Raw genomic sequence first — 25,463 nt, forward strand, 5'->3', positions numbered from 1 at the left:
CACTTGGCAGGAACAGGGAAGGTCACTGCAGCTGTATCTGGAGCCAGGGTTTCCAAGGCCGCCCACCTCCTCTCTGCCAGGCACCCCTGCCCATTGCCATAGCAATCTCCCCCAGAGAGGCAGAGCACTCTGAATTTCAAAGAACACACCTTTGAACTCCTCTGGGTCTGATGGGGGAAGGGAGGAGAGCTGGCAGTTGTGTGTGGATATGGGGTGTCTGGGAGTTTGTGTAATTTGAATTCAGGGCATGTGGATTGAGCTGGCAAGCCCAGGGCCCTTACACTGTGTGTGGGGGTGTGGGGTCTTTTCCTAGCCAACTATTTGGTGGACTGGGAGGGAAGGTGGAGTGGGGCTGGGGTGATGCAAAGGCTAAAAGTACCCACCTTGTTCCTTTCTGCCCAGCCTACCTTTTCTCTGAGTTAAGGTCAGCGCTTGAGAAATGAGTTGTCTCTCACGAGCCACCCCCCTCAAGGTACGTATTCCAACCAGACCAGTATACAAAAGGCTTCTTGGAAACATGCCTTGTTCTGCTTCATTGACAAAGAGAAGATAACCAATAGGCGGTAGATAGTTGATAGGTAGATACAGAGAGGGAGGGGGAGAGATAATAGACATAAGAGGTCGTTAATAGATGATAATGAGAAGTGACTAGCAGAACTCAAGATGACAGATCCATGAATAAGTGACGGCTAGTTAATCACAGCCCCAGAGAGTCCAGGGGACTGAGCCACTGGAGTCTCTTCCACCAGACACAAAAGACAAACATAAGGTCTGATGAGTTGGGTCTGTCTTTGAAAGTGGGAACCACCTCTTTTCCTGTGCCCAAGGCTATATCCCACTTGTGTGGCCATCTCCAACTCCTTAAACAAACAAACAAACAAACAAACAACCCTTGGAACTATCACAGAGGGTAGTAAACTTTTAAGAGCATGTTTCTCAAAGATTACCTTGAATGGGGAAAAATCTATACCAACAAAACAACTAATCCTGGGCCTCGAGATCCTCCGGACCTGGAAACAAAGTTCATTTAGTGTTGCTGAGGGCTACCTTTTGCCTAGGAAAGATGAAGTCTTTGAAGATGGCCAATTTAGTGTCAATAAGTGGCTTTCTTTGAGACATGCTCAGATGGGAACGTCTTGCTTGCCAATTGCCATAGAAATCTTAACACACCATGAAGATTGTCCAAGCGCCAAGCTTTCCGTTCTAGCCTAAATTACTTTGAAGTGGCTCAGGGACGACCTGTGGTCAATTTTCACTCTATAGAGTGGACAGGCCAGGCCGGGAGTGGGAGATTGTGCGTCTTAAAGCAGAAAATAAGAAGAGGAAACTTTTCTTCCCTCTATACAAGGTCCTGCTCATTGTCAGCTACCTTTTATCTTTTCTATTTCCCATGAATGATTCATGTCTTGGTGGCTTTGTGTCCCCCTCCCTTTTCACAAGAAACTTCATTAGAGAGCTATAAGTTTTCCCAGTGACTGGGCCCTCATTTAAGTGTCTCTCCATCGTGTGGGCTGGCTATTGTCTCCAGACTCATAACAATTTTGCAACCTGTTTCACCTAGGCTACATTCAACAAACCTGACTTAAAAAAAAAAAAACAAACAACAAACAACAAAACCCCACTAATCTTTTGGAGAACTGGGTATTAATATTACTATCTTGTTTTTCCTCTACCTGTTAACATGGACACAAACTAAGGCTTGTGAAGGTTAGTCGGTGATTTTCACTTAAGCCACTTGGATATTTTGTTGCTAGAGGAGAAAGCCTGATTTAGTATCTGTCCCCAAATGCTGCAGCTAGTATTTCTATCACTCAGCTTCCAAACAAGCCACCCTAGCATGAGATTCTGATCACCCAGCTGCAGGGATGCAGGGCTGGCCTCACTGAGGTGTTGAGTCTCAGTACCCAGCCCAGTTCCTGATTTCCCTCTGGTCTCTCCCTCCATCATTTCTCCATTCTTTCTCACCTTTTTCCTTTTGAGGCCAGGCACCCAAGAATTGCTGAATGATTTTTTTTGGGGGGGGTATCTTTCAATGAATGATTAGTATCATTCAAGCATTAGTGTTAAGACTCAAGGCAGGTACTATGTGTGCCTAGAGGACTTAATCTTCATCGGTGTGTTGAAGCTACTAGAATCACTTGCAAATTAAAACGAGCTCTGAAAGTTATTGGATTGCTTGAGGAGAGGCTAAAGGAATAAAAATCAATGGAATCAGAGACCTGTACGTCACAGGATCGCAGGGATGTGTCACAGTGGAAAACATGAGCAATACGTAGGAAGAATACCTTTATTAAAATTTCCACTTCGTAATCATTCTTGCTTGCTTTCTATTGGAGGTACACATTTTAGGTTTTTACTTTAGGTGTATCAGGACCCAGTAACTCTGTGGCGAAGAGTTAACCTATGCATGACAAAATACATAAAATACATTATTCCTTTGTTCCATAATAAATAGACCTGTGGCATCATAAAGAATAGTGCAAACTACCATTGGAAAAGTTGTATAAATAAAACAACTCATTATAATAAATCAGCAATATTTCATTCTAACAGATACATAAAGTATCCTTCCCCACCCCCAAAGTTCATACCTTAGCTTGTCTACTTGGAAGAGCTTTGAAAGCGAATAATCTGAAAAGATTCAAATAAACTTTTAAAAATGAATTATTTTATATTCAAGTTTCATGGTCCTTTTCTTTATAAAGGAGGGTTCTGTGTTTCTCATTCACCATAGCAAGTTGAAGACACCACTGAGGTTTTTAAAGTGACAGCACCATGCACTGTACTAATACAATTTCTCTATGAACTATGAATAATCTCAACATGAGAGAAAAAAACATGAAGGAAGAGCCCTGATTTTCACATTATGTTGTTCATTCAAGTAAGCTTAAAATATATTTCCCCGTCCTTTCCTTTCTTTTAATAAATCATGGATCATAAACAACAATCTTTCACCAAAATGTATAATATATTTCTTTGGTGTGCTTTGAACTCTTCCAGGGGGAATTAAAAAAAAAAAAGGCAGGGGTGGTGAGGGAATGATGTCTGAAAATAAATTAATTCCACTGTACAAATAATAGTGTTCACATACAAGTTATTAACAATGACAAGACTACATCAACCACTCACAGCTCACACAACAAATTTTTACAAACCCTGGGGAAAGAGGGTATCTTCAGGGTCTCTGAGGATAAATTAGTGCTCTGCAGTATATTTGTATGCTTCTGGCGGACTACATTTTGCACACAAGGTGTGTTGTACCAACCGCAAACCATCTGACTAAGAGTTATTGTCCCAGGTCCTTGACCTTCTTTCTCCAAGCTTGACAGCTCTGGCAAAGGTCATGCATTCATCACTGTTTGGTGGTAACTCTAAACTCTTAAAAATTTTTTTTAATATGTATAGCAGCTTCCTTCTTCCTTATACTTTAGCCCCTCGGACCAGTGTCATTTTCAAATGGTGGGAGTCAGTACTTGGGTAGAAGGAAAAATACACGGAAACGCACTCAGGCCCTGAAAAACACAGCCTTTTCCCAAGGCTGACACAACAGTATAAAAGAGGGGTTGGCCTGTTTTGAAAAAACGAGAATTCCCAGAAGAGAGGAGGAAAAAAAAAAAAAAAAAGAGGTCTGATGCCGACCTCACACCTCAGACCTGCCTGGTTCATTTTGGCACCTTAAAGAAATTATGATCTGAAACTTCACATCTTTATTACACAAGAAGTTTGGGCACAGTGACAAGAGGCAGCATCTGGGATTTCAGATTAAAATAATAATAATAATAATAAAATAACACCCAAGAGAGAGGAAAAAAAGCACTTGAATTTCTTGTGGTTTATAAATATCAGTTTCATAGTAACCTGTGAGAGGTTTTGTCCATCTCTCCACTTTCGATGCAACAATGACAGTAGCACAGTAGACAGAGAGGTGTCGATGTGGCCACATCTATTATTACCATCATTATTACTACTTTTGCGTACACACAGGGCACTGAAGGACTAACCTGTAGAAAAATAGTGTGTTCAGGTGAGATCAGTCATAAAAAGAGCAGAAATGGGAAAAAAAATCACAAATATTCAAAGTCAGAGGGTTTTTACAGAGTTTTGGACCCAGGTCCAAGTCCATGGACCCTTGGGGATGCAGCAAGTGTGTGGTTACAATCACGAGGGCCGTGCAGAATGGGGGAGGGGGGCACTGAAGAGGTGAAGAGGCTTCCAGGGGCCCGTGAGGGTGTGAAAGGCATTCTTGGGACAGCCCAGGGAACACAGAGCACCGGGACGCTAGCTGTGGGGTCTGGCTGGCTGCTCTTTGTCCCGCTCTGCACAATGTAGATGTTCACTGCACCTGCCATCCCGGGCTCCACCGGCGAGGCTCTCCCCCTGTTTATCCTCCTTGGGACAATCTGCTCCCCGTTCTGTCCCCCTGCCCCTTCAATGTACAAGTCCAGCTTGGTTTGGGTTTGTTTGTTTTCGAAGACAAAAAAAAAAAAAAAAAGAGCCCAAATAGTTTAATTAAATTAATTAAATGTACAAACACCATAGGGCTTCATACTGAATAAATAGGGCTAATTAGACCCAGTGGCGAGACGGAGTGGAAGGTCTGCCTTGCATACTCGGCATTGTCTGGAGTTAGGACGTGGTCCAAGGACCCCCAGTTCCGTTTCACGGGCAGGCAGGGAGGGCGACAGTGAGGTGGGTTCTAATGCATGGTCCGAACAACCTCCGCGCTCCCGTACAGCTCCCCATCCTCAGACTCCGACGTGGTCCCGTTGCTGGAGGCGGCGTGGAGGTGGCTGGGGCCCCCGCTGCCCTGGCACACGTACCACTCGTTGAGGTTGGTCACCTGAGGGGACAGGGGCGCACCCACTGGTGTCCCCATGGATAAGTAGCCGGGGGCTCCCGGGGAAGGTGGTGGGGACTTGCAGTGGATTTTCATGTGCTTGCGCAGGGAGCTGGGGTGGGTGTAGGACTTGTCACAGCCCCGGATCTTGCAGTAGTAGGGCTTGTCGCTGGTGTGGACGTGGGAGTGCTTCTTGCGATCGCTGCTGTTGGCGAACTTCCGGTCACAGCCGTCGAATTCACATTTGAAAGGCTTCTCCCCTGCAACAAAAACGCAGGACAGGTTAGCGGCGGCTTCTAGATACGAGGCCGGGCCTGGTGTCCAGTGGTGGGGCTTGGGCTTGTGGCATGTCCTGTGGCACCAGTAGAAGTCATGGTGAGAATGGTCTGGAACACAACACAGAAAGCCACCTAGGACCCAGATTCTGGTGACCTCACCAGAATTTTTGTACATAGAGAACTGCAAGGAAATTCCTTGTCTAGATAAGGAGTGACATAAACAACGTACCTCTCAAGCCACTGTGTAGGGAAGTGGCCACACACAAGAAAAGAAACCCAGGCCCCTACGTTGAAGGTCAAACGGGGGCCTGGTGGCCACACACTCTGTAGACATGTTGCCTTGATCCCCACCTGCAAGGGGTGAAGTTTCACCGGGAAGCTTCACGAATTGTGAAGCAGTGCTGCGGGTGTCTCTCTCTCCATCTGTCCCCTTCCCTGTGCAGTTCTGTCATGATCCTAGAGAAACAGAGAGGGGCTGGGCAGTGGCACACCCAGCTGACTGCACACATCACCATGTGTGAGGACCAGAGTTCAGGCCCCTCATTCCCACTTGCAGGGGAAAGCTTCACAATTGGAGAAGCAAGTCTGCAGGTATCTTTCTTTCTCGCCTCTCAATTTCTATCTGTCTTATTAAATCAAAATGGCTGCCAGGTGCAGTGGATTTGTTGTGCAGGCGCCAAACCCCAGGGATAACGTGGGTGGCAAAATAAATACAACAAAAAAAACTTAAAAATATATATTTTTAAAAATATTCAAACAGGGATGTGGCCAAGTTATACAACAGGGGCACAGGGCACAGCAGTCTCCCCAGAATTCCACTGATGGGAAAGGGCAGGTAGAGAGGTGAGGACAGTAATTTAACACAACTCCCTCAAAGAAATAAAGTCACCTGTGAAATCCCTAAGTCGGCCACTAGATTCCTCCATTACAACCTGGCCTCTGCAGCCTCCAGCCCCCCAGCCTCCCGACAGGGCAGTTAAGAACAGAACCTGAGGGAGTGGGGTAGTAGCACAGTGGGTTAAGCGCAGGTGGCACAAAGCAAGGACCAGCGTAAGGATCTGGGTTTGAGCCCCCCGGCTCCCCACCTGCAGGGGAGTCGCTTCACAAGCGGTGAAGCAGGTCTGCAGGTGTCTATCTTTCTCTCCTCTCTCTGTCTTCCCCTCCTCTCTCCATTTTCTCTCTGTCCTATCCAGCAACAATGACATCAATAATAACTACAATAAAACAACAAGGGCAACAAAAGAGAATAAATAAATAAATAAATAAATATTAAAAAAAAAAAAAGAATAGAACCTGAACTGGCACCAATAAAGGCCGGGGGGGGGGGGGGACAGCCAGATACTTGCGATGACCTGACGCTCAAGAGAAACACTCAAAACAGCTTTCCACATTATGGAAACGTCAGAAAGATGGACCCTACACTGGGCTTTGGGCCCATGGCCCCTTTAAGCTGATATAATAGTCACCCCTGAAACAGCCACTTTCCTCACCAGGCTCCCTCAACCCAGGAAGTGGAAATGCTTTTTAAGGCTACTTGAAATCAAGCCACACCACACCTAGGCATGGCAAAGCAAAGCAGGCAGGCAGCGGGTAAGTGTATGAACGAGCCTCCCCTTCCCACCCCACCCCCACACACCTTAGGACCTATGAACCAGTTACCTCACAGTACAACAGCACTTCCCTCACATTTGAATGACTGAAATAATAAAGTTGGATCTCTCCCCATTTCAGCTACTACACACTGGTGGAGTCCATGGGGTATGGTCTTTCCCTTGGTTTAGGATTACTTCACTTAGGAAAACAAGTTATCAGGGCCTCTGAGGACGAATCAGTGCCTTTGGATAGCCCTAGATGATGTCTGTGATGGACTCAGATGAGAGGTATGTCGCACCCACCACAAATAAGCTAAGAGTTCTATGAAAACATTTCAGGACACAGCACATTTCAGCAGTAAATTCCCTGGCCGACTTCCTCCAAACACTGCAGTTTCATTATTATGCTTTAATCTCACCAGCAGCAAGTGTGCCCAAAACAGTGTCACTTGGAACAACTGTCAGCATTCAGGTGTGTGGTGTGGACTATTCTCTGCTGCTCTACTTGGAAAGACTGTTTAGTAACAAACAGGACAGTCTTCAAGTGTACTCCTCTGTTAGTTTACACATTAGGTAGGGAGTGGGTGAGTGGGCTTTTACACAATGCAATCCACCAGTTAAAAAAAAAAAAAACTAAAATCTCTGCAGATAGGCTTGCAATGCAACACAAAACTCACTGCTTGTACTCAAAGCACAAGTCCTTTGCCCTTCCTCTGGTGCTGGCTTTCATGCAGCAGGAAACAGTCCCCCCAGCACTTTGCAGGAATTCATTTCCAGACCAAGAGAACCAGCCTCCCTTCCCAACAGAGGCTTGCGTGTGTCTGTTCACCCCTGCGAATGTTCTGTAGCTTCTGCTACAGGTCCAGGGTTGGGTGTGAGGGAGTTGGGGAAGGGAGGGCTGAGCATGGCCTGCAAAGGCTGCGCAGACCCGAGGGAAAGAAGGGGAGCCGAGCCGGGAAAGGAAAATGTAGGAGGTGGAAAGAAAAGTAGAAAATTAAGGAGCAAGCAGAAAGTGTGGGGTGGAGGGGCGGGGGAGAGAAAGAAAGAAAACTGATGGAACTGGAGTCCCAAGGTAGGAGTAAACCCTTACAAGGAGAAAGGGGGGGGGGGGACCCAGTGTTTACACTCTGGCTTCTGACAAGTCTGACAAGAACTTATGCTTGCAGTACTGGGGGGTAGGGGGTGGGTGGCACATGACACTCTCCTTTGGGAGAGCCCTGGGTTTACTGCCTTTGACCTACAGGTTCGTCCGTCCCAGTCCCAGATAAGCCGAGAGCAGCGAAAGAGCTGGGAGAGTCCCTCTGCCGACAACAATGCTCTGGGGCCCAGAGGCCCAGGACTCGCCTCAAGCCCCAGGCTCCGGGCTGCCACGTTTCCATTCATCCCGGGCATCCCGGCACAGGGCAGACAGCAAACAGGCCCGGGGTCGCCATCTCCCACTCCCCGGCCTCCCTCTGGGCCGTGGGGATCAGGAGGCGGCTTGTGCCTTTATCCTCTACAGGGCTAGGCCCCAGCCACGAGCATGTCCACCCTTTCTCCTCCTTTTAGAAGCAGTGGGCACCGGGATTGCTAGGTTTTTTCCCATTTGGAAAAGGCAGCAAGAAGACGCACACAGCCAGGCTCCACGGGGTTTGTTCCAGGGCAAACGTGAGAACCCCCTTTCCCAAGCTCCCCGCCTGGTGCCACCGGGACTCCGGCTGAAACCCAGGCCCCGCCGTTGCAGCCGCCTTCGAGCCGATAAATCAGCCGAGCAATTACTGAGCGTAAACGCCAGTCCCCTAAGTGTCCTCCGAGGGGTGATCTCGCCTGTCCGTAAATCGCGACTGTGACTCGCTCTCCCCCGCTCGCCGCCCAGCCGGCTTCTTCCTTCCCTCCAAGCGGACACACCGCTTAGTGGGTCGCGGAGGGACCCCCGACACTTCCAGGGGCTTCCCCCCAAGTACCACCGAGAGTAGGCCCCGCAGATCCCTGGAGGGTATGCAGCCCGCCCCGGCAGCTTCACTGGAAGCTTCTCGAACAGGCCCGACGCCAACCTCTCCAGCACTTGTGGGGCGCGCGTGGGTGTGGGCGCACGCGAACACGCGCGGGTGTGCGGGTCGGGGGAGGGTTCTCTACACCATCGAGCCTTTTGCACTCCGCCCGGCAGGGACAGGGCCCCCACCTCCTGGAGGGCCGCACCGAGCTTGGCCTAGTGGCCCGGAGCAAACCCCGCAGCCCCTGGCAGGCCCGCTGCGCCGCACGCCCCGGCCCCCCTTACCCCGGCGCCCTCCCCAAGCTCCCGGGGTGGGGTGGGGGACGCGGGCGGATACCGAGCAGGGAGGTTGTGGGGACCCTGGAGGGGAGCTGCCGACCGTCGTGGGGGCCTTGCTGCTCCGGCTGCTGCTGCTCCTGCTCCGGGCGCGGCGGCGGCGGCGGCTGGAGCGCGGGGCCGGTCCCGGGCGGCGGGGCTGCGGGCGCGCTGGAGACTCCGCCGTGTGCGAACCCGGCGCGGGGCCTGCGTGCGCTATGCAATTACTTATTCATAGAACAAGAAAAAAAAAAGGGGGGGAGACAAAAAAAAAAGAAGTCACATGTCCGGGTTACACGTATGCGAAGCAGCAGCAGCAGCAGCGGCAGCAGCAGACGGAGGGGGGTGGGCCGAGGAGGTGGAGGAGGAAGAGGAGAAGCGGCGAGGCCGGGCACGGACACCCACCTGTATGAGTGCGTTTGTGGATCTTGAGGTTCTCGGAGCGCGCGAAGACCTTGCCGCAGCCCGGAAAAGGGCAGGGGAAGGGCTTCTCGCCCGTGTGCACGCGGATGTGGTTGATGAGCTTGTACTTGGCCTTGAAGGGCTTGCCCTGGCGCGGACAGTCCTCCCAGAAGCAGACGTGACTGCTCTGCTCCGGGCCGCCCACGTGCTCCACGGTGACGTGGTTCACCAGCTCGTGCATGGTGCTGAAAGTCAGCGAGCAGGGCCCGGCGGCGCCGGCCGGGGGCGGTGGCGGCCGGGCCGGCGGCTCGGCGTCGATCCACTTGCAGATGAGCTCCTGCTTGATTGGCTGCCGCATGTAGCGCAGGAAGGCCCCGGCCGCGCCCGGGAGGTGGGGGGCGCGCGGGCGCGGGCGCGGCGCGGGCGGCGGGGGCGCCGGGGGCGGCGCGGGCGGCTGCAGGTGGGGCCCGGGCCCGGCCGCCGCCAGGTTCAGGTTGAAGTTCACGGGCCCGTAGCCGTGCAGCGCGGCCACCGCCACGGCGCCGTAGTGCGCGTCCCCGGAGCGCGGCGCGAAGGGCGGCTCTGCGCGCGCGTACAGCTCGGCCACCGCCAGCCCCAGGCGCATGTGGCCGTTGAGCGCTTGCGGGGGGCCGCCGGGGGCCCCTTGCGCGTCGTGCAGCGCGGGGAAGAGCGCCGGGGGCCCGCCGCCGTCCGGGCGCGCGTAGGCGCCGCTGGCCGCGAGGAACAAGCCGGCCGGGTGGGGAGGCGGGGCCGGGGGCTGGGGGGAGCCCGGGCCGGGCCGCTGCTCCCCGGCGAGCGGGGCCCCGCGCATGGCCGCCGCGGGGGCCGTGGCGGAGAGGTCCCTCCGGAGGACGAAGTCCCTGCTGTGGCCTTTGCCGCTGCTGCCGCCGCCGCCACTGTTGGTGGCGGAGGAGCCCGAGAGGCCAGGAGGAGGCGGGGGCGGCGGGGGAGGGGAGGGGGTCTCTGGGGGAGGGGCTGGGGGCGGGGGCGCCGAGGGCCGCGCGCCCGGGCCGACCCCCCTGCCGCCGCGGCCGCCCGGGGAGGTGCCCGCGCCGGGGCGGGCGAGTGGGGCCGGGGGCTCGGGGTGGGCCGCGCCGGGGTCAGCGCCCGGGTCCCGCGGGCCGGGCAGGTTCTGGCTCGGCCGGGCCTGAGCCGTCGCCAAAGCTGCTGATCCCGGTGCTGGCGGCTTCCTCCGGCCCGAGGGGGGCTGCGTGCGAGGCGCACCGCGCGCCCCATAGACCCTCCCCAGGGGGCCCCTTTTTCCGCGGCCCGCCTTCAGAAACATATGTATATTGGGCGTTCTTTCACTTCTTTATTCCGGTCCCCCGAACTCTGCTGTCCCCCGTGCCCACTCGGTCCTCCGGCGATTAGCAGCGCCCGCGCTGCCGCCTCGGAGCTGCGCGGGGGGGCTCGATTGGGGACATGGCACGGGTGGGATTGGAGGGCGGCGCGTGATTGGCAGAAGCCGCGGCTGCCCGATTGGCTCCCGTTCAGGCCCCCGGCGCAGCGGGGTTTCGCCCGGGTGCTGGAGGCCCCCTCTGCTCGCGCCGTGCATCCCCGCCTCCTCGGGAGCCCCGCGTTCCCGCCCCCCGGGGATGCGCAAGTTGCACTTGCGGAAAGTTTGTGCCCGGTCGGCGCGCGCAGAGCCCTGCGCTCCCGGGACGCGCTGCGCGGTGAGCGTGCGCCAGCTCGCGGCCGGAGGGCTAAGGACTCGGGGACCCGCTGCGCTCTTCCCGGAGCGGCAAGAGGCTTGGGGCGGGGGGTGGGGAGCCGCGCCATAGGCTTGGGCCCTTCCAGCATCTAAACCCTCTTCCCTCTTCCCTGGCCTGAGTCCTAGGCCTAGCCCTGGAGACCGACAGGTGACCTTGGAAAGTGCCTTTGGGGAGGTCGCCCTGTCGGGCGCGCAGACACGAGCCCGAGTGAACAAGGCCACTCTAGTATGATTGGTCGCAAAGACTTCTTTGGCTCTGTGAAACCGCAGGTGAAGTTACAAATAAATCTTTCCCAAGAGGGACTTTAAAAAAAAAAAAAAGATGAATGTTGTAGCTCGTGAAGCCCTTTCCAATCCTAACGTGGTTCAAAGGAGTTGGCTCCAAGTGTAATCTCCACTGCTCGTAGGTTCTAGGTTTGCCACCCTCAATTAGATCTCCTGTAGGGTGGGGGCGGGGGAGGGGGCATCGGGGAGCGACTCTTACTACTTTTAGCCTATTGGAAGTACAAGTGGCTAGCAAGCCAAACAGACTGGACGTTAGCGGCTCAGGAACAAGCAAAAAAAAAAATTCTCTTCCGGTCCAGGACACACTCCACGGGTGTACCTCAGTTTCTTTGAAAGGATCACAAATGAGACTTGATCGGGTGAGATAATTATTCTTCAATCAAGCTGGAGCTTCCCTATTCATTACGAATAAAATAACCTTTCACCTCTTATCGTTTGAAAGCCTTAAAAAGCGAGCCCCGACCCCTTTCGAACGACGTGTCTTCAACTCAATTATATATATATATATATATATGCTACTGCATTGCCAGAAAGATCTAGAGAAATGTGCCACCCCCCCAAAAAAAAGAGCAAAACTTAACTGTCTCAAGCTGTCACTTCAGTTTGAAAAAGAAAGAAAGCATCTTAAAAACGTGTGGTGGCTAAAGATGCTCAGAAATTAGAGTTTTTCATTCTTCGCTGCCCTGCGAAATTTTTAAATATAGTTTTAAAAATAGTTTTTAAAGTGATCATGAGTAAACTAATCCCCCCATTTGGGGTTGCAGTAAAGTATGTCATCAGCTCCATTCGTTTGCAGTCTAGGTAAAGACAGACCACATAGAGCCACCATCTGGGAGCTAGCCTAAGAAATATTAGCAAAAGAGCTGACCCGGTAGTCTATTTACACTGGTTCAAACACTGGCTAACTGGGTACTTCCCTGGGACCTTGGGGATGTCATTTCTCTTAGAAAACTGACAAGCAAACAAAGAAAAGACAATCATCAAATTTTGAATGGCTTTTTTTTTTTCCTTCGTCCCTTTAAGCTTCCATGAAGTTCACATATGAAGAGATATGAAAGGCTAGAGAGCAGACACAACGGAGAGCAACTAGCAGTAAGAGTGGCAAAATCTACATCTGTATTTGAGAAGGACAAGTCCTTCCACAAGTCCCCTTTCTAAGACTTAAAGCCTTGCATGCCAAACAAGCAGAAGTAGAGAGAGGAGAGGGCATCCCTACAGTGTTTTTTGTTTTTTTTAAGAATGCCTCCTGTTTGGAATTATCACCACCATCTTTATTTCCTGTCAGCGCATTTCAAATGAGTTGCTTTTATTTTAGTACCCCAGCAGCAGTGAGCAGAGCACTGACGCTTCCCTAATGGCAGCTATGTGTCCAATCCTGCAGGTTCTAACTAAAATCAAGAAACTAGATGAAGAAAGAAAGAAGAAATTAAGCACAGCCCAGCCTTTCATATGGACTGTGGAGCTTTTTTTTTCTTTATTGTGCAATAAAATGGGTACTTCCACCCCCTTCAAAATAGCTTCTCTTCAAAATTATAACTGCTTTGTTTTATTGAATTGCTGAAATTTAATGGTTTAATGGGTAAAGGCATAGAGGAAAGGCTGTAAAAAATGTGAATAATGGTCCAGCAGATCCGTGCGGAATCTGGAACCCGCCTCCTTGTACAACTCTTGTTAAACACAGCGTGATCTGTATCTGTCATCAATTTAATATGTCTTAATTCATATATAGCTCCCTGATCAATTTTTTTCTTCTTTTTAATGTGAACCTTAAAAGGGGGGAGGCTTGCTTAGGAAGTCACTGAGATTTGAGGTGGTTGTAGGGGGGTGAGAGAGGCTATTTACAAAGTAGCTTTAATGAATATTTACAAATTTATGGCCAAACCTGGACCCTAAAAAAAAAAAAAAAAAGATAATTGACTCAGGTAAATCGACTTGAAATGCTAACTCTTAAAGCATTGGAAGCAAAATTTCAATCAACACCAATAAGGCACCAATAAACAGACTGCCAATTAAAGCGGAGAATAGGCCGAGCTGGATGGAGTTCTGGGAGGCTGGCTGTGGATTTCCGGCCTTGCCTTTCTTTCTCAAAGGGCTTTTTATTTTGCAGACGCGCTTTTTTTGTTATTGTGATGACCTGCCTGAATCCAGGTGCGCTGTGGCTTTCTCAAACCCCCAATCGCACCCGCCCCTCCACCAAAAGTGGATGCATCTAAACAAACACCACCTATTTCCAAAGCGTTTAGAGAAAATAATGATAATGCTTTTCTATCTTTTTCTTCTCTTTCTCCTCCTCCTCCACCTTCTTTTTAAGAGAAGGTTGTACAAATCGTTAGGCTAGTTCTCTGGTGATTTCAACCCTCCCCTTTCCGCCCGGTGGTGCGAGTTGGGTGGGCTGAACCCCCTTCTGTCTTGGCGGGGGCTGGAGGGGGGAGTTGTGACCCGCCCTGGAAATAGCTTTCCTGCCAACAGGTGCCCTGGGAGGAGCAAATCAGACTTCACTGTTGCACCCGGGGAACCCCAACTTCCTCCCAATACCCCGCCCCAACAAAGCCAGAGGCAAAAGTTGGGGCAGCCGTGCCCCATGACTCCCCAGTGCGCCCCCCCCCCCCCGCAAAAAAAAAAGCAGACAAGTTGTCTTGCGAGGAGTGTGGGCAGTTAAGAAAGTTTCAAGAGAAGTGAATTGGGCATTTCCTTGCTTTTGAGCCTTTGATTGTTTCTGCATGGGGGGGGCGCGGAGGAAGGAGGAGCTCACCCCAGCTACCCTTTCTGGCCTCGCCATCGCTTTAGGAATGGCGCGCCCAGCCAGCCATCCTAGCCTGCTTCCAGCGCCCGGTGACATCTGCGCCGCGCCAGAGCGAGGCTCAAGGGCAAACAGGGTGCCCCGACTTCCCCGAGGGCATCCGAAGGCTTTGGAAGCCTAGCCCAGGGGTGCTAGGGAGCACTAGCAGACATTGGCAAGAAGAGGGGTGCATCCAAGTCCCCTGGGGGGGGGGGCGAGGTGGGCAGAGTGGATTTTTATCACGGCCGGAAGTGAGGTTCAAGGACCCGTTTTTCAAGGCCGGTTTGCCTGACAGCAGGGGACCCAGTCCGCCTACCCCCACCCCACCTTGTGATCTACCCATGCCTATTCTGGGGAGTCCCCGCCAGGGCCCTGGCACCTTGGGAACCCCATAGTGCAAATGCAGAATTACACGCGCCCTGGGCGCCCTTGAGGGCGGGGGTGTGCTGGGTACCGGTCCCCTACGTCTTTCCGAGCTCACACAAAATCCTGAGTAGCCCAGAATGTGGATCCTTGTCCCACGTATGTGGACCTCATAAAGATTTCTTTGTTTCTTTTTCTTTTTTTCCTTCTATCTTTCTGTCTGTCTTTTAAGCAGAAGGTTGGAATTCTGTGACCATGACCCAGACGTTGGATTCAGTACTTTTGGAGTATGCTGATTCTGGAGTGTCAAGAATTGGACAGCCAAAAACTCTTTGGGATATTCAAAAATCCCAGAGGACCTGGAACCTCATATTTACCTGCCTTCCCTAGTGAAAAGTCCTTGGGGAGAAATATGGTCCTTTTTATTTCCTTTCTACTAAGAAAAATAAGTTGAGTAAAATTGGCCTGTCATCAAATATTCTCGATGGGTTATCCATCAAAGTTTAGGAAGGTCAAAACAGCTACTACAAAAATTCCCTTCTGTGCTCAGGACTTAGATAATCGCTCCCCACCCTTGATTAATACTGGCTTCTTCTTCCCCTCCAACACATCCTTTTGAGATGTTTTGGACAGTAAATAAAGATGAAGCAGAAAGGTTTTGGGGTTGTTGTTTTTATAAATCTCTAAATGCATAAGTAGCCTCCCAAGGCAGACCCCTTCCAATATCTATATTCCAATATTTGAAGAAGCAGTTGAGATAAATCAAATAGTGACACGTTGATGGGCTTACTTGTATAAGCAATATGGTTGGCATATGGCATTGTTATTTATGAATGACAGCAGAAATGGTATTACAGAGTATTGCAACCATACTGTAGCTTATTGGAAAGCTTCTAGCCTGTCACCATCTTCAACCTCCTCGGCTGGCTGGCTGTAGTCTGCCTAGGAGCCCCCAAGAACCCTGGCCCTCAAAAGAATTACATTTGTGTAAGTGAAAAGCCTCCTGGTTTGGGGGTTGGTTTTTTTTTTTTTTTTGTGGTGGCAGCATCAGAAGCCCAACAGGGACTAAGAGAGAAAATAAAGACAATGAATTTTTTTCTTTTGCAAAACCACGGCTACTGTCCCATCTGTCACAACACACACACACACACACACACCCTCTCCTGACAATTACGTTAATAGCGGTTGCACATCTGGCCTTGAAGCATTGGTAAGGATATTTGTTATCAGGAGGCACTGAGTGAGCCTGGTTACACAGTGGTCAGTGTGAGGACAGGAAGAGGAGGAGGTGTTCCAACAGATGGGAGAAGACTGAGTGCTTGTCCGTTCCCCACCTCCACCCAACCTCCCCCTTCTTAAAAAATGGTGCTGCAGTTACAACACTGGCTGAGGGTTCCATAAACCCTCTCCACCCTACACACACACACACACACACACACACACACACACACACACACACACACACACACACACACATATACACACTGGGTCAGGGGTCAGCCAGCCCAGGAGTGGCTGAATTAATGATGACCTGTAACTTAATATCCTGTTGATGATCTTGTTGGATGTATGGGTCTGTGTGTGTGTGTGATGTAGAGGTTAGTGCTGAAGTCCTCTTGGTATTTTATATGATTATTAATTTTTTTTGGTGGGGGTCTGGTACATATTGACAGCTAAGTCCACATTTGTTTCTCCCTTCCACTCCCCCACTGCCTCCTTCAGTGAGGAAAAGGAGAACTTTGCAAACCATATGTGGTGGCCCCAGGAGCTTCTCCCTTCTAATGGAAAGATCTCGAGCTTGGCTTGTTTTTATTTTTATTTGGTTTTGGTTTTGGCTTCTCTGGGCCATCAAACTGGATATGCCTGTGTGCTATGTGCACACACACTTTTCTCTCTGTGTGTATGTGTGTGTAGATACACAAAGTACTCATCTTATTACAAAAAGAACTCAGTCAAGCATCTGCAGAGGCCCATAAACCACAAGGAAGTGCTATTGAATGGTGCTTGCTTTATTTTTTTACCAACCAGAATTCTCTATAGTCCTCTCCCTCTACAGTGCCAAGGGATTTTTCCATGGAAGGGGGGCCACCCCCTCCAAACTCCAGCAGGCCCTCGCCAGCCCCAAGTTTAGGCCCAAGCTCAGGGTTCAGGCTCCTGAAGTGCCTCATACACATATAATAATAATAATAACAACAACAATCTTGAAAACCTCCGAAGAGGGCACAGACTGGCCCAAGAAGACAGCTGTGAATCCCTTGGGTTGACCTCACCAAGGAAGGACAGCTCCAGAAACCTGTTGAAAACCTGAATTCATTCCCACGGAGCTCCCCACCCCCACCCCTTCTGCCAAGAAAACCAAAATCTACTTTTGAGGCAATGGCTCTGAAAGCTTTTGCAAGAGCTTCCTTTTTCTTTTCTTTTCTAATTTCTTTTTCCCCTTGCTTTCTTTCTTCCCTTTCCTTCCTTTAAAAAAAATTGCCAGAGGGAAAGGTTTCTTTTCTTTTCTTCTTCTTTTTTTTTTTTTTTTTGGTTTGTAGTGAAAGAAAGCACGAAAGCACTTCTAAGAGGGGACGGCGACGTGACTTTGAACTTGGCTCAGCTCCTCTGTGTCCTGCGGGGAGAGGAAAACGAGAGCCGGGGAAGAATAGCCAGGAGGGCCCAGCCCGCGGGGACTCCGGCGGGAATTAAGGCGGCAGCCCCATCGCCGCGGAGCGCTTGACCCCCAGAACCCAGCGCCGGCCAGCGCCCAGCCGCGGGGGCCCACAACGCGGGCACTGCTCCGGGGAGAATCAAAGCCCGGGACAGAAAGGGTCAGAGAAGGGAGGGAAGAAGGAGTGGGCAGGGCAGGGAGGGAGGGGCGATCCTGTGGGGGAGAAGGGGGGCGGGGGGCTTGAAGAAGTCTGGGGACAGAAGAGAAGGCAGGGAGGCTTTATTTGTGTGTGTGTGTGTGTGTGTGTGTGTGCGTGTGCGTGTGCGTGTGTGTGTGCGTGTGCGTGTGCGCGCGCTCTTGCCCATGCCGGATAGCTCTCCTAGGCCTCTAAGAAAAGATTCCCTTGGGGAAATATTTTTGGAGTCAGCATTTTCAATTCTCCATCCCCCCATCACTCACCCCGCACCCAACTTCAGTTGATGAATGGACAACTGTTAAAAGGCCCTGCGTTCAATTTTTTTTTTTCCCTCCAGGATTATCGCTGGGCTCATTGCTTGCACTAGGAAGCCACTGCTCCTGGAGGCCATTCTCCCCCATTTTGTTGCCCTTATTGTTATTGTTGCCATTGCTGTTGTTGTTGGATAGGACAGAGAAATCGAGAGAGGAAGACATAGGCACCTGCAGACCTGTTTCACCGCCTGTGAAGCGACCCCCTCCCCCCCGCCGCCGCAGGTGGGGGCGGGGTCTCGAACCGGGATCCTTAGCCAGTCCTTGCACCATGTGCATTTAACCTCCTACCAGCACCCACATTCATGGTTTTTTGGGTTTTTTTTATTCATGCAATGGAATAGGGAAGCCTCTACGAGCCTAATCTCAGGTCTTCTCCGTTTGGGAGAAGTAGTGTGTTTCTTGCCCCCCCCCATAATTATTGTTATTATCATTGGAAGATGAGTAGAAACATTTTCTCCCTCCCAGCCTGCAGACCAAGTCCTAGACTTTCAGGCCACAGGGCTCGGTTCTTTTCTGCTCATACACCCCTCCCCCCCATGCCAGGGAAAAGAGGAGGGCACAGTGGGAAGGTTCGAGACAGCCCCCATCCCCAGGAGGCCCTGCAGCCAGGCTGGGACCCTCAGAGGTGCCAGCCCTAGCCGCAGGGCTCATCTTCCCGCGTTTTTTGTGGGTTTCTCTTCCGCACGAACTGTTGGAAAGCACAGGGCGATCATTTTCTCTTCTTGGAGTGCGAGATTCCGATTCCTCCAGGTTGGCAAATACTTGCTAAAGAGGGGACGGGATGCTGCCCCCTCATCCCAAGCCGTCCTTCCTCTCTCAGCCATGGTAGGGGTGGCAGGCGTACACACACACACACACACACACACACACACATCGCCACGCAGCCTCGGCCAGCCCAGGCGAGTCCTCCCCAGGCCCCGCGCTGCAGCACGGCGTGTCTGTGTCCGCACACTGGCCACCTCGCGGTGGCCGCAGCCAGGCCTTCTGGGCATCCAGCCCGAGGGTGACACAGCCTTTAAACCACATCCAACAACCCCCCCCCCCGCGGGGGTCGCTGCCCAGTGTTTACAGCTGTAACCCGAGCAGGACGCCAGCCGCTGAGGGGAGGGTACGTTGGGCCCACCCGCGGGGAGGGGGGAGGGTCCATCATCGGGGGTAGTGGGCGGTGTCGGGGTGGGGGTCTGGGAGCGCCTGGAAAGGGGGCGTGCGGTCGGACTAGGCCTCCCCAGGACCTGTGTGCTGTGTCCAGAGCAAATTGAGAGTGTGCTTCTGTGTGTGTGTTGGCGGGTCATGGAGGGGACGTTGGGGTGCGCTCTCAGCCCATCAGGGGACCTGTCCCCAGGCTGCCGTCCCTCAGGCGCTCACGCCTGGGGAAGCCCCCCCTGGTCCTGATGTATCCCCGGTCCAGTGTACCCAACTCCCCGGCAGCCAGCCATGTCTTCGCCATGAGGCAAGGAGGAGCCCGCGGCCGGCCAGGAGGCGCGGGGACCCCGAGGAGCGCTTGCGACCGGCGGGGACCGGGAGTGCACTGCCACGGGCCAGCAGGCCGGGATCGCTGGGACCCAGAGGCGTGGGGGGACAGGAGGAGGGGCGCACGGGCTCGGGGGGCGGGAGGCGCTAGATTGACAAGGCCGCGGCGGCCAATGGGGGCGCGGCCGGGGCGGGCGCAACGGGGAGAGAAGGGCGGGGAGGCCCTGCCTGGAGCGGGAGGGGGGAGTAATCAATGGGAGGGGGCTGGGGGACAAAAAGGGGTGTGTATATGTTGCGGGGAGTGAAGGCCGCAGAAGCCGCCACGGGGACTCTGGAGGGCGGAGGGGGGGAAGGAAAAAATGGAGAAAAAGAAAAAGGAGGCAAATAACCAATAATAATAATAAATAAGGGAGGAAAAATCGCAAATAAAAGGCTGCAGAATCGGTGGTGGCGCCCTCTGAAATAAACAAGCGGAGGAGGCGGCAGCGAGCAGAGCCCTAAGTGGGGGACCGCCGGGTGGCGGGGTGCCTGGCCGGGGTGCCGCGGGCCTGGGAGTTGTTGTGGTGCAGCGGGCTTCACTCCCCCACCCTCCCAACACACACTCTTTTTTTTTTTTTTCCACCTCGCGTCGTCTTCCCTCCCACAGCCCCCTCTCCCCGCCTCCCCCGCGCAACTTAAAGAAAGGGGGAGCGGCGCGCGCCGGTCTTCCTGGGGGGAGCCGCCGGCCGCCGCGAGTCGCCGATGCCCGGCGCGGGGGACGCCCAGGGCTGAGCCCCACCATCCCGGCAGGTGGAGCGCGGCGCCGGGCGGCCCGACCCCCAGCCCCGCCGGCCCGGCCCGACCCGACCCGCACGGCCCGGCCCCGGGGCGGCGAGCCCAGCAGCCGGCAGGCAGCAGCCAGGCGGCGAGTGCGAGCGCGCAGGGCGGGGGCGCGCAGGGGCGGGGGGCCCCCTCTGCCTCTCCCTCTCCCTCTGCCTCTGCCTCTGCCTCTGCCTCTGCCTCTGCCTCTGCCTCTGCCTCTGCCTCTGCCTCTGCCTCTGCCTCTGCCTCTCCCTCTCCCTCTCCCTCTCCCTCTCCCTCTGCCTCTCCCTCTCCCTCTCCCTCTCCCTCTGCCTCTCCCTCTGCCTCTCCCTCTGCCTCTGCCTCTCCCTCTCCCTCTCCCTCTCCTCTCTCTCCCTCTCTCTCTCCCCGCCGCTCCCTCCGCCCGCCCCCGCCCGCCGCAGCGCCTTTAATACACTTTGGTTCTCCGCCTGCCTTTGGACTCTTCTCCTCCTCCGCCGCCGCCTCCGCCTCCCGCGCCCTCCGCCTCCCGCGCCCTCCGCCTCCTCCTCCCGCGGCCGAGCCCTGCTCCCCGGCTGCCCGGGCGGCTCGGCCCCGCGCTCGGAGCCCGGCGGCCGGCGCTGGCCATGCTGCTGGACGCGGGGCCGCAGTTCCCGGCGCTCGGGGTGGGCAGCTTCGCGCGCCACCACCACCACCACCCGCACCCGGCGGCCGCGGCCGACATGCAGGAGCGGGAGCTGAGCCTGGCTGCCGCCGCGGCTCAAAGCGGCTTCGTGGACGCGGCCGCCGCCGCCGCCGCCGCGCACATGGGCGCCTTCAAGCTCAACCCCGGCGGCGCGCACGACCTGTCCCCGGGCCAGAGCTCGGCCTTCACGTCGCAGGGCCCCGGCGCCTACCCGGGCTCAGCCGCCGCGCTCGGCCCCCACGCGGCGCACGTGGGCTCGTACTCGGGGCCGCCCTTCAACTCCCCCCGGGACTTCCTGTTCCGCGGCCGCGGCTTCGGGGACTCGGCGGCGGCGGGCGGCGGGCAGCACGGGCTGTTCGGGCCGGGCGCTGGCGGCCTGCACCCCGCGCACTCGGACGCGCAGGGCCACCTTCTGTTCCCGGGGCTCCCCGAGCAGCACGGGCCGCACGGCTCGCAGAATGTGCTCAACGGTCAGATGCGCCTGGGGCTGCCCGGGGAGGTTTTCGGCCGCTCGGAGCAGTACCGCAGGTGGCCAGTCCGCGGACCGACCCCTACTCGGCCGCGCAGCTGCACAATCAGTACGGCCCGATGAATATGAACATGGGCATGAACATAGCGGCCCACCACCACCATCACCACCACCACCACCCCGGCGCCTTCTTCCGCTACATGCGGCAGCAGTGCATCAAGCAGGAGCTCATCTGCAAGTGGATCGACCCCGAGCAGCTCAGCACCCCCAAGAAGAGCTGCAACAAAACTTTCAGCACCATGCACGAGCTCGTCACCCACGTCTCGGTGGAGCACGTGGGCGGCCCGGAGCAGAGCAACCACGTCTGCTTTTGGGAGGAGTGTCCCCGCGAGGGCAAGCCCTTCAAGGCCAAGTACAAACTGGTCAACCACATCCGCGTTCACACGGGCGAGAAGCCCTTCCCCTGCCCCTTTCCGGGTTGCGGCAAGGTTTTCGCGCGCTCCGAGAACCTCAAAATCCACAAGAGGACCCACACAGGTAACCCGGGCCGGGGCGCGGGGGGGGGGGGGGGCGCGGAGGCTGCGGCAGCGGTGGGGGCTGCTGGCTGTCCAGGCGCCTGAGAACCTGTGCGCGCGTGAGAAAGCGAGCTTGTTTCTGTTGGAAAATGGAAAGGCATGATCAGGTTGGAAAATTTCTTTTATTATTATAATTTTTTTTCCATGCGCGGAAATGGGAGTTTTCAATGCCAAGCGGAACAGCCAAGGCGTGTTTTGCTGGGGGTGCAAACATTTGGTTGACCCAGGCCAGGCTCAAAAATTCCCCGTTCTCTAGCAGAACGCACTCGCGCGCGCACACAAAATCAAAACTGTTCTCCAACTCGATGCCCGGGAATGGAGCCTAGAGAGAGGATTTGGCAGCTCGGCGTGGATGTGCTTTTCTGCACCGTGTGTGTGTGTGTGTGCGTGTGCGTGTGCGTTGGACTGGCCGGGAGAGGTTCCCACTAACTTCTCTCCGGTTCCAAACCGCCCGGGGAATAGAGCTGTTTCCCATTAAGTGAGTCTGGTGTGAGCCCAAGCTGTAAAGCATCTCTGGGTGGTTCTTTATTATTTTTTTTCAAAGTGTTTTTAAAAGCCCATCCCAGGTTGGATTGGCGTGGGTGGGGGTATAGTAACCCCCATGTGGGAAATCGAGTAAGGGCACTAGCGGGTTGGCGGCGCCAGACTTTTGGACAGCTCACCGCACAACCCGAGCTCCGTGGGGCGCTCTCGTGAGAAGCCGGCGCCTCCAGCTAGGCGCCTCCCTCCCCGCTTCATTTCATGGATTATTCATCTTTGACCAGGTCCCAGCAAAATCGTGCCAGATGATTGCTTAAAAGAAAGCCAAATGTTTCAGCAACTTATCCCGTCAATATTTACTCGGGAGTGGGGATGCGCCAGCGGCCTATTGTTCTCTTCCGGGGAGGGGAGAGAGCGGAGGTGCGAGACAAGCTTTTAACAAGGTTTAAAATTTGAGAAATGTATTTGCATGAGCTGCTCACGGTTCGAGTCCCTCATCTGAGCGGATGTCTTGATGAAAAAAACAATTTAGGTGCTAATGGAATCTATCGGCAAAGGGTGTCCCCTCCCTTTCCAAGGGGAATGCTGTTTGAGTTCTCACACCTCTAAATGACTCCAAGCATTTGGAATTCTGGCAACCGGGAAGTAGAGGGTTTGACTGCCTTCCCCCAGCCCTTGCTCCTGGATACCAATGGCTGTACCCTTTTTTAAATGTTTACCTTCTCCGCCTCCCCCCCCCCTTTTTTTAACCTGGAGACTAGAGTTACGCCTCTTTGCAATATACGGTATATTCATCTTTTTTTTTAGGATGAAGACGGCTAGCTCAGTAAGAATCCACAGCTGCTGCCCGCGCCCACCCCCATAAAATAAAATAAAACACACACAACAGCTTAGATGTAATCTATTGGCCCCAGAGAGGGGCGACAGCAGCCGGTGTGATTTCGATAATGCTCCAAATATTTTGTCATAATAACAGCTTCTCCGTGGCGAGAGAGACCCAACTTGTTGGAAGCTGCGGAGAGGCAGGCAGGCAGGCAGGGCCCCGTCGTCCTTGCAAAACTGGGGTGTCGCTTGTGGGTGAAAATGGAAAAATCAAGGGAGTTCAGTTAGAAGGGCTTTTCTTGAGCCACTGGGGAGAAACGGGACCCTTCTGTTCAAGGCGGTGGGGGCTCGGGGTGGGTCTCCAGCGCCCCTCTCGGCTCCCCCCCTCAGGCGAGAAGCCCTTCCAGTGCGAGTTCGAGGGCTGTGACCGGCGCTTCGCCAACAGCAGCGACAGGAAGAAGCACATGCACGTGCACACCTCGGACAAGCCCTACCTGTGCAAGATGTGTGACAAGTCATACACGCACCCCAGCTCGCTGCGCAAGCACATGAAGGTACCCCCGGGGCCGGTGCGGGGCTCAGTGCGCGGGGTTGGGGTCCTGTGGGCGCCCCCACCCCCAGGTACCACAGCAGCTGCACTCACACCCAGTCCCCTCGCCCCCTCCCTGTCCCCGCCTTTTGTCTTGCAGGTCCATGAGTCCTCCCCCCAGGGCTCCGAGTCCTCCCCGGCCGCCAGCTCCGGCTACGAGTCGTCCACGCCACCGGGGCTGGTGTCGCCGAGCGCCGAGCCCCAGGGCAGCGCCAACCTGTCCCCGGCGGCGGCGGCTGCAGCGGCGGCGGCCGCGTCGGCTGTTCACCGGGGCGGAGGCGGCGGCTCGGGCGGCGCGGGAGGCGGCGCGGGAGGCGGCGGGGGCGGCGGCGGGGCGGGCGGGGGCGGCTCGGGCGGGGGCGGCGGGGCGACCGGGGGCCACAGTGGCCTCTCCTCTAACTTCAACGAATGGTACGTGTGAGCGAGCGACCGGGGAAGGGGGGCTCTCCTTTTTTCTCTTTCTACTACCCCCCTCTTTATCTCTCACCCTGTTTCCCCTTTCTGGCCAGCGGCTCCCCTCCCCCCCCCACCCTTGTGACCACCATCGTGAGGTCCAAATGACCATTCTGATTTTTTTTTTTTTTTACGGAGATGAAAAAGATTTTACCAGCAGAAGGATTTTAGACGTCATTCCCCCCCCCCATTTTTTTTCCTTGTTAAAAAGGAAAAAAAAAATAATAATCATCTAGGCATGCAAAGCAAAACCTTCCCCGGAGTCTCTCTAGATGAAAATATTGCTTAAGAAGTAAAAAGAAGAAAAGTCAAAATTAGGGAGCCATCCCAGCCTTTGTTCCCCCCTCCTGCAGCCAGTCTTCTGAGAAACTGTACATAGCTCATCCTTCCTTCTCCGAAAATCGTGATTTAATGCCTTCTTGCTGAATAGAAGTTTGTCCATTTGTAAGTTTCCCGGCTCACTCTCCATCCTACCCTTGTGATGGCTTTTTTTTTTTTTTTTTTGTCTTTTCTCCTCTTTTTTTTATTTTACTTTAGTTTGACCCGGTGTCTTCTTATTTCTTCTTTAAATAATGTGGAGAAAATTACCTTATTTTGTATCGTGATATTGAATATTGTGTTCTTTCTCATGAGGCAACTTGATTGTAAACTTCATGCAACTATAGACTGGAAAAAAAAAACACCGAACTGTGCCAAAGCCCCTTCCCGTCCTCTACCACACCCACTGCACACATCCGCACACCACCAACGCTCGTGAATGTATTTTTTTCTGTTAGCTGGGGTTTCCATGTGAAGTTTTAGTGCTTTTGCAAGTTCGATTTGTTAGCTCCTGTATGAAAGATTGTGGGGGGGAGGGGGAATAAACGTTGTACCGTTAGCTTTTTTTTATTATTATTATTCTCTTCGTAATAACACCCTTCCTTCTGTAAATACCCGTTGCCATATTTATCCATTTGTAATTAAATTATGGTATTAACTTGCTACAGAGGAAACAATATTTATAAAGAATGTTTCTTAACTATAAATATGTACAATTGTGGGCATAAACTGTTTCAGATTTTTTATTTGAAGGTTTTAAGTGGTCTGATCATTTCTTGTGATATGTTTTGAGAGTAATGCATACAGAAATATAATAAAACGTGTTGAAACTGCATGAACATACCTATTTTTCTAGCACAATTATTCAAGGAAACAGTAGATCTGGGTCTGGGGAGGTTGCTGGATGAAAGGGGGGGTGTACCTCCTGGGCAAGAAGGTGTCTGCATGCACATTGCCAGGCCACGGGGCTTCTTTGGCAGAAACTCTCGAAATTATTTTCTTCATCCTTTGTTCGGGACTTGCAAATGAATTAAAATTTTGGAAAGGAGTGGCCTTCTCAGCTTTCTAATGGCTTCATTATCTCAGGGAATGCCTTTCTCTTTGGCT

At 53.5% G+C, this 25,463-nt stretch overlaps 2 protein-coding genes across 2 annotated transcripts; one reads left to right on the forward strand and one right to left on the reverse strand.

Moving 5' to 3' along the window:
* Positions 1 to 2,273: 2,273 nt before the first annotated feature.
* On the reverse strand, positions 2,274 to 10,702 carry ZIC5 (Zic family member 5). The gene is made up of 2 exons (XM_007521932.3): positions 9,400 to 10,702; positions 2,274 to 5,097 (listed from the first exon to the last, which is right to left on the reverse strand). Exons 1-2 carry the CDS (start codon positions 10,700 to 10,702, stop codon positions 4,697 to 4,699), a joined length of 1,704 nt encoding a protein of 567 aa, XP_007521994.2. The 3' UTR covers positions 2,274 to 4,696.
* Positions 10,703 to 20,421: 9,719 nt separating this feature from the next.
* On the forward strand, positions 20,422 to 25,191 carry ZIC2 (Zic family member 2). The gene is given in 4 exon segments (XM_060191811.1): positions 20,422 to 21,171; positions 21,174 to 21,656; positions 23,387 to 23,550; positions 23,686 to 25,191. Coding segments are annotated over 4 exon segments (1,548 nt in total). The 5' UTR covers positions 20,422 to 20,591; the 3' UTR covers positions 24,007 to 25,191.
* Positions 25,192 to 25,463: the final 272 nt, after the last annotated feature.

This window comes from Erinaceus europaeus, chromosome 5 (genome assembly GCF_950295315.1).
Source record: "Erinaceus europaeus chromosome 5, mEriEur2.1, whole genome shotgun sequence".
NCBI lineage: Eukaryota > Metazoa > Chordata > Mammalia > Eulipotyphla > Erinaceidae > Erinaceus > Erinaceus europaeus.

Coding starts and splice junctions, on each gene's coding strand:
- ZIC5 (XM_007521932.3), bottom strand. CDS start 10,702: ATGTTTCTGAAGGCGGGCCGCGGAAAAAGGGGCCCCCTGGGGAGGGTC. Junction 5,098..9,399: donor CCACAAACGCACTCATACAG/GTGGGTGTCCGT, acceptor TTTTTGTTGCAG/GGGAGAAGCCTTTCAAATGT.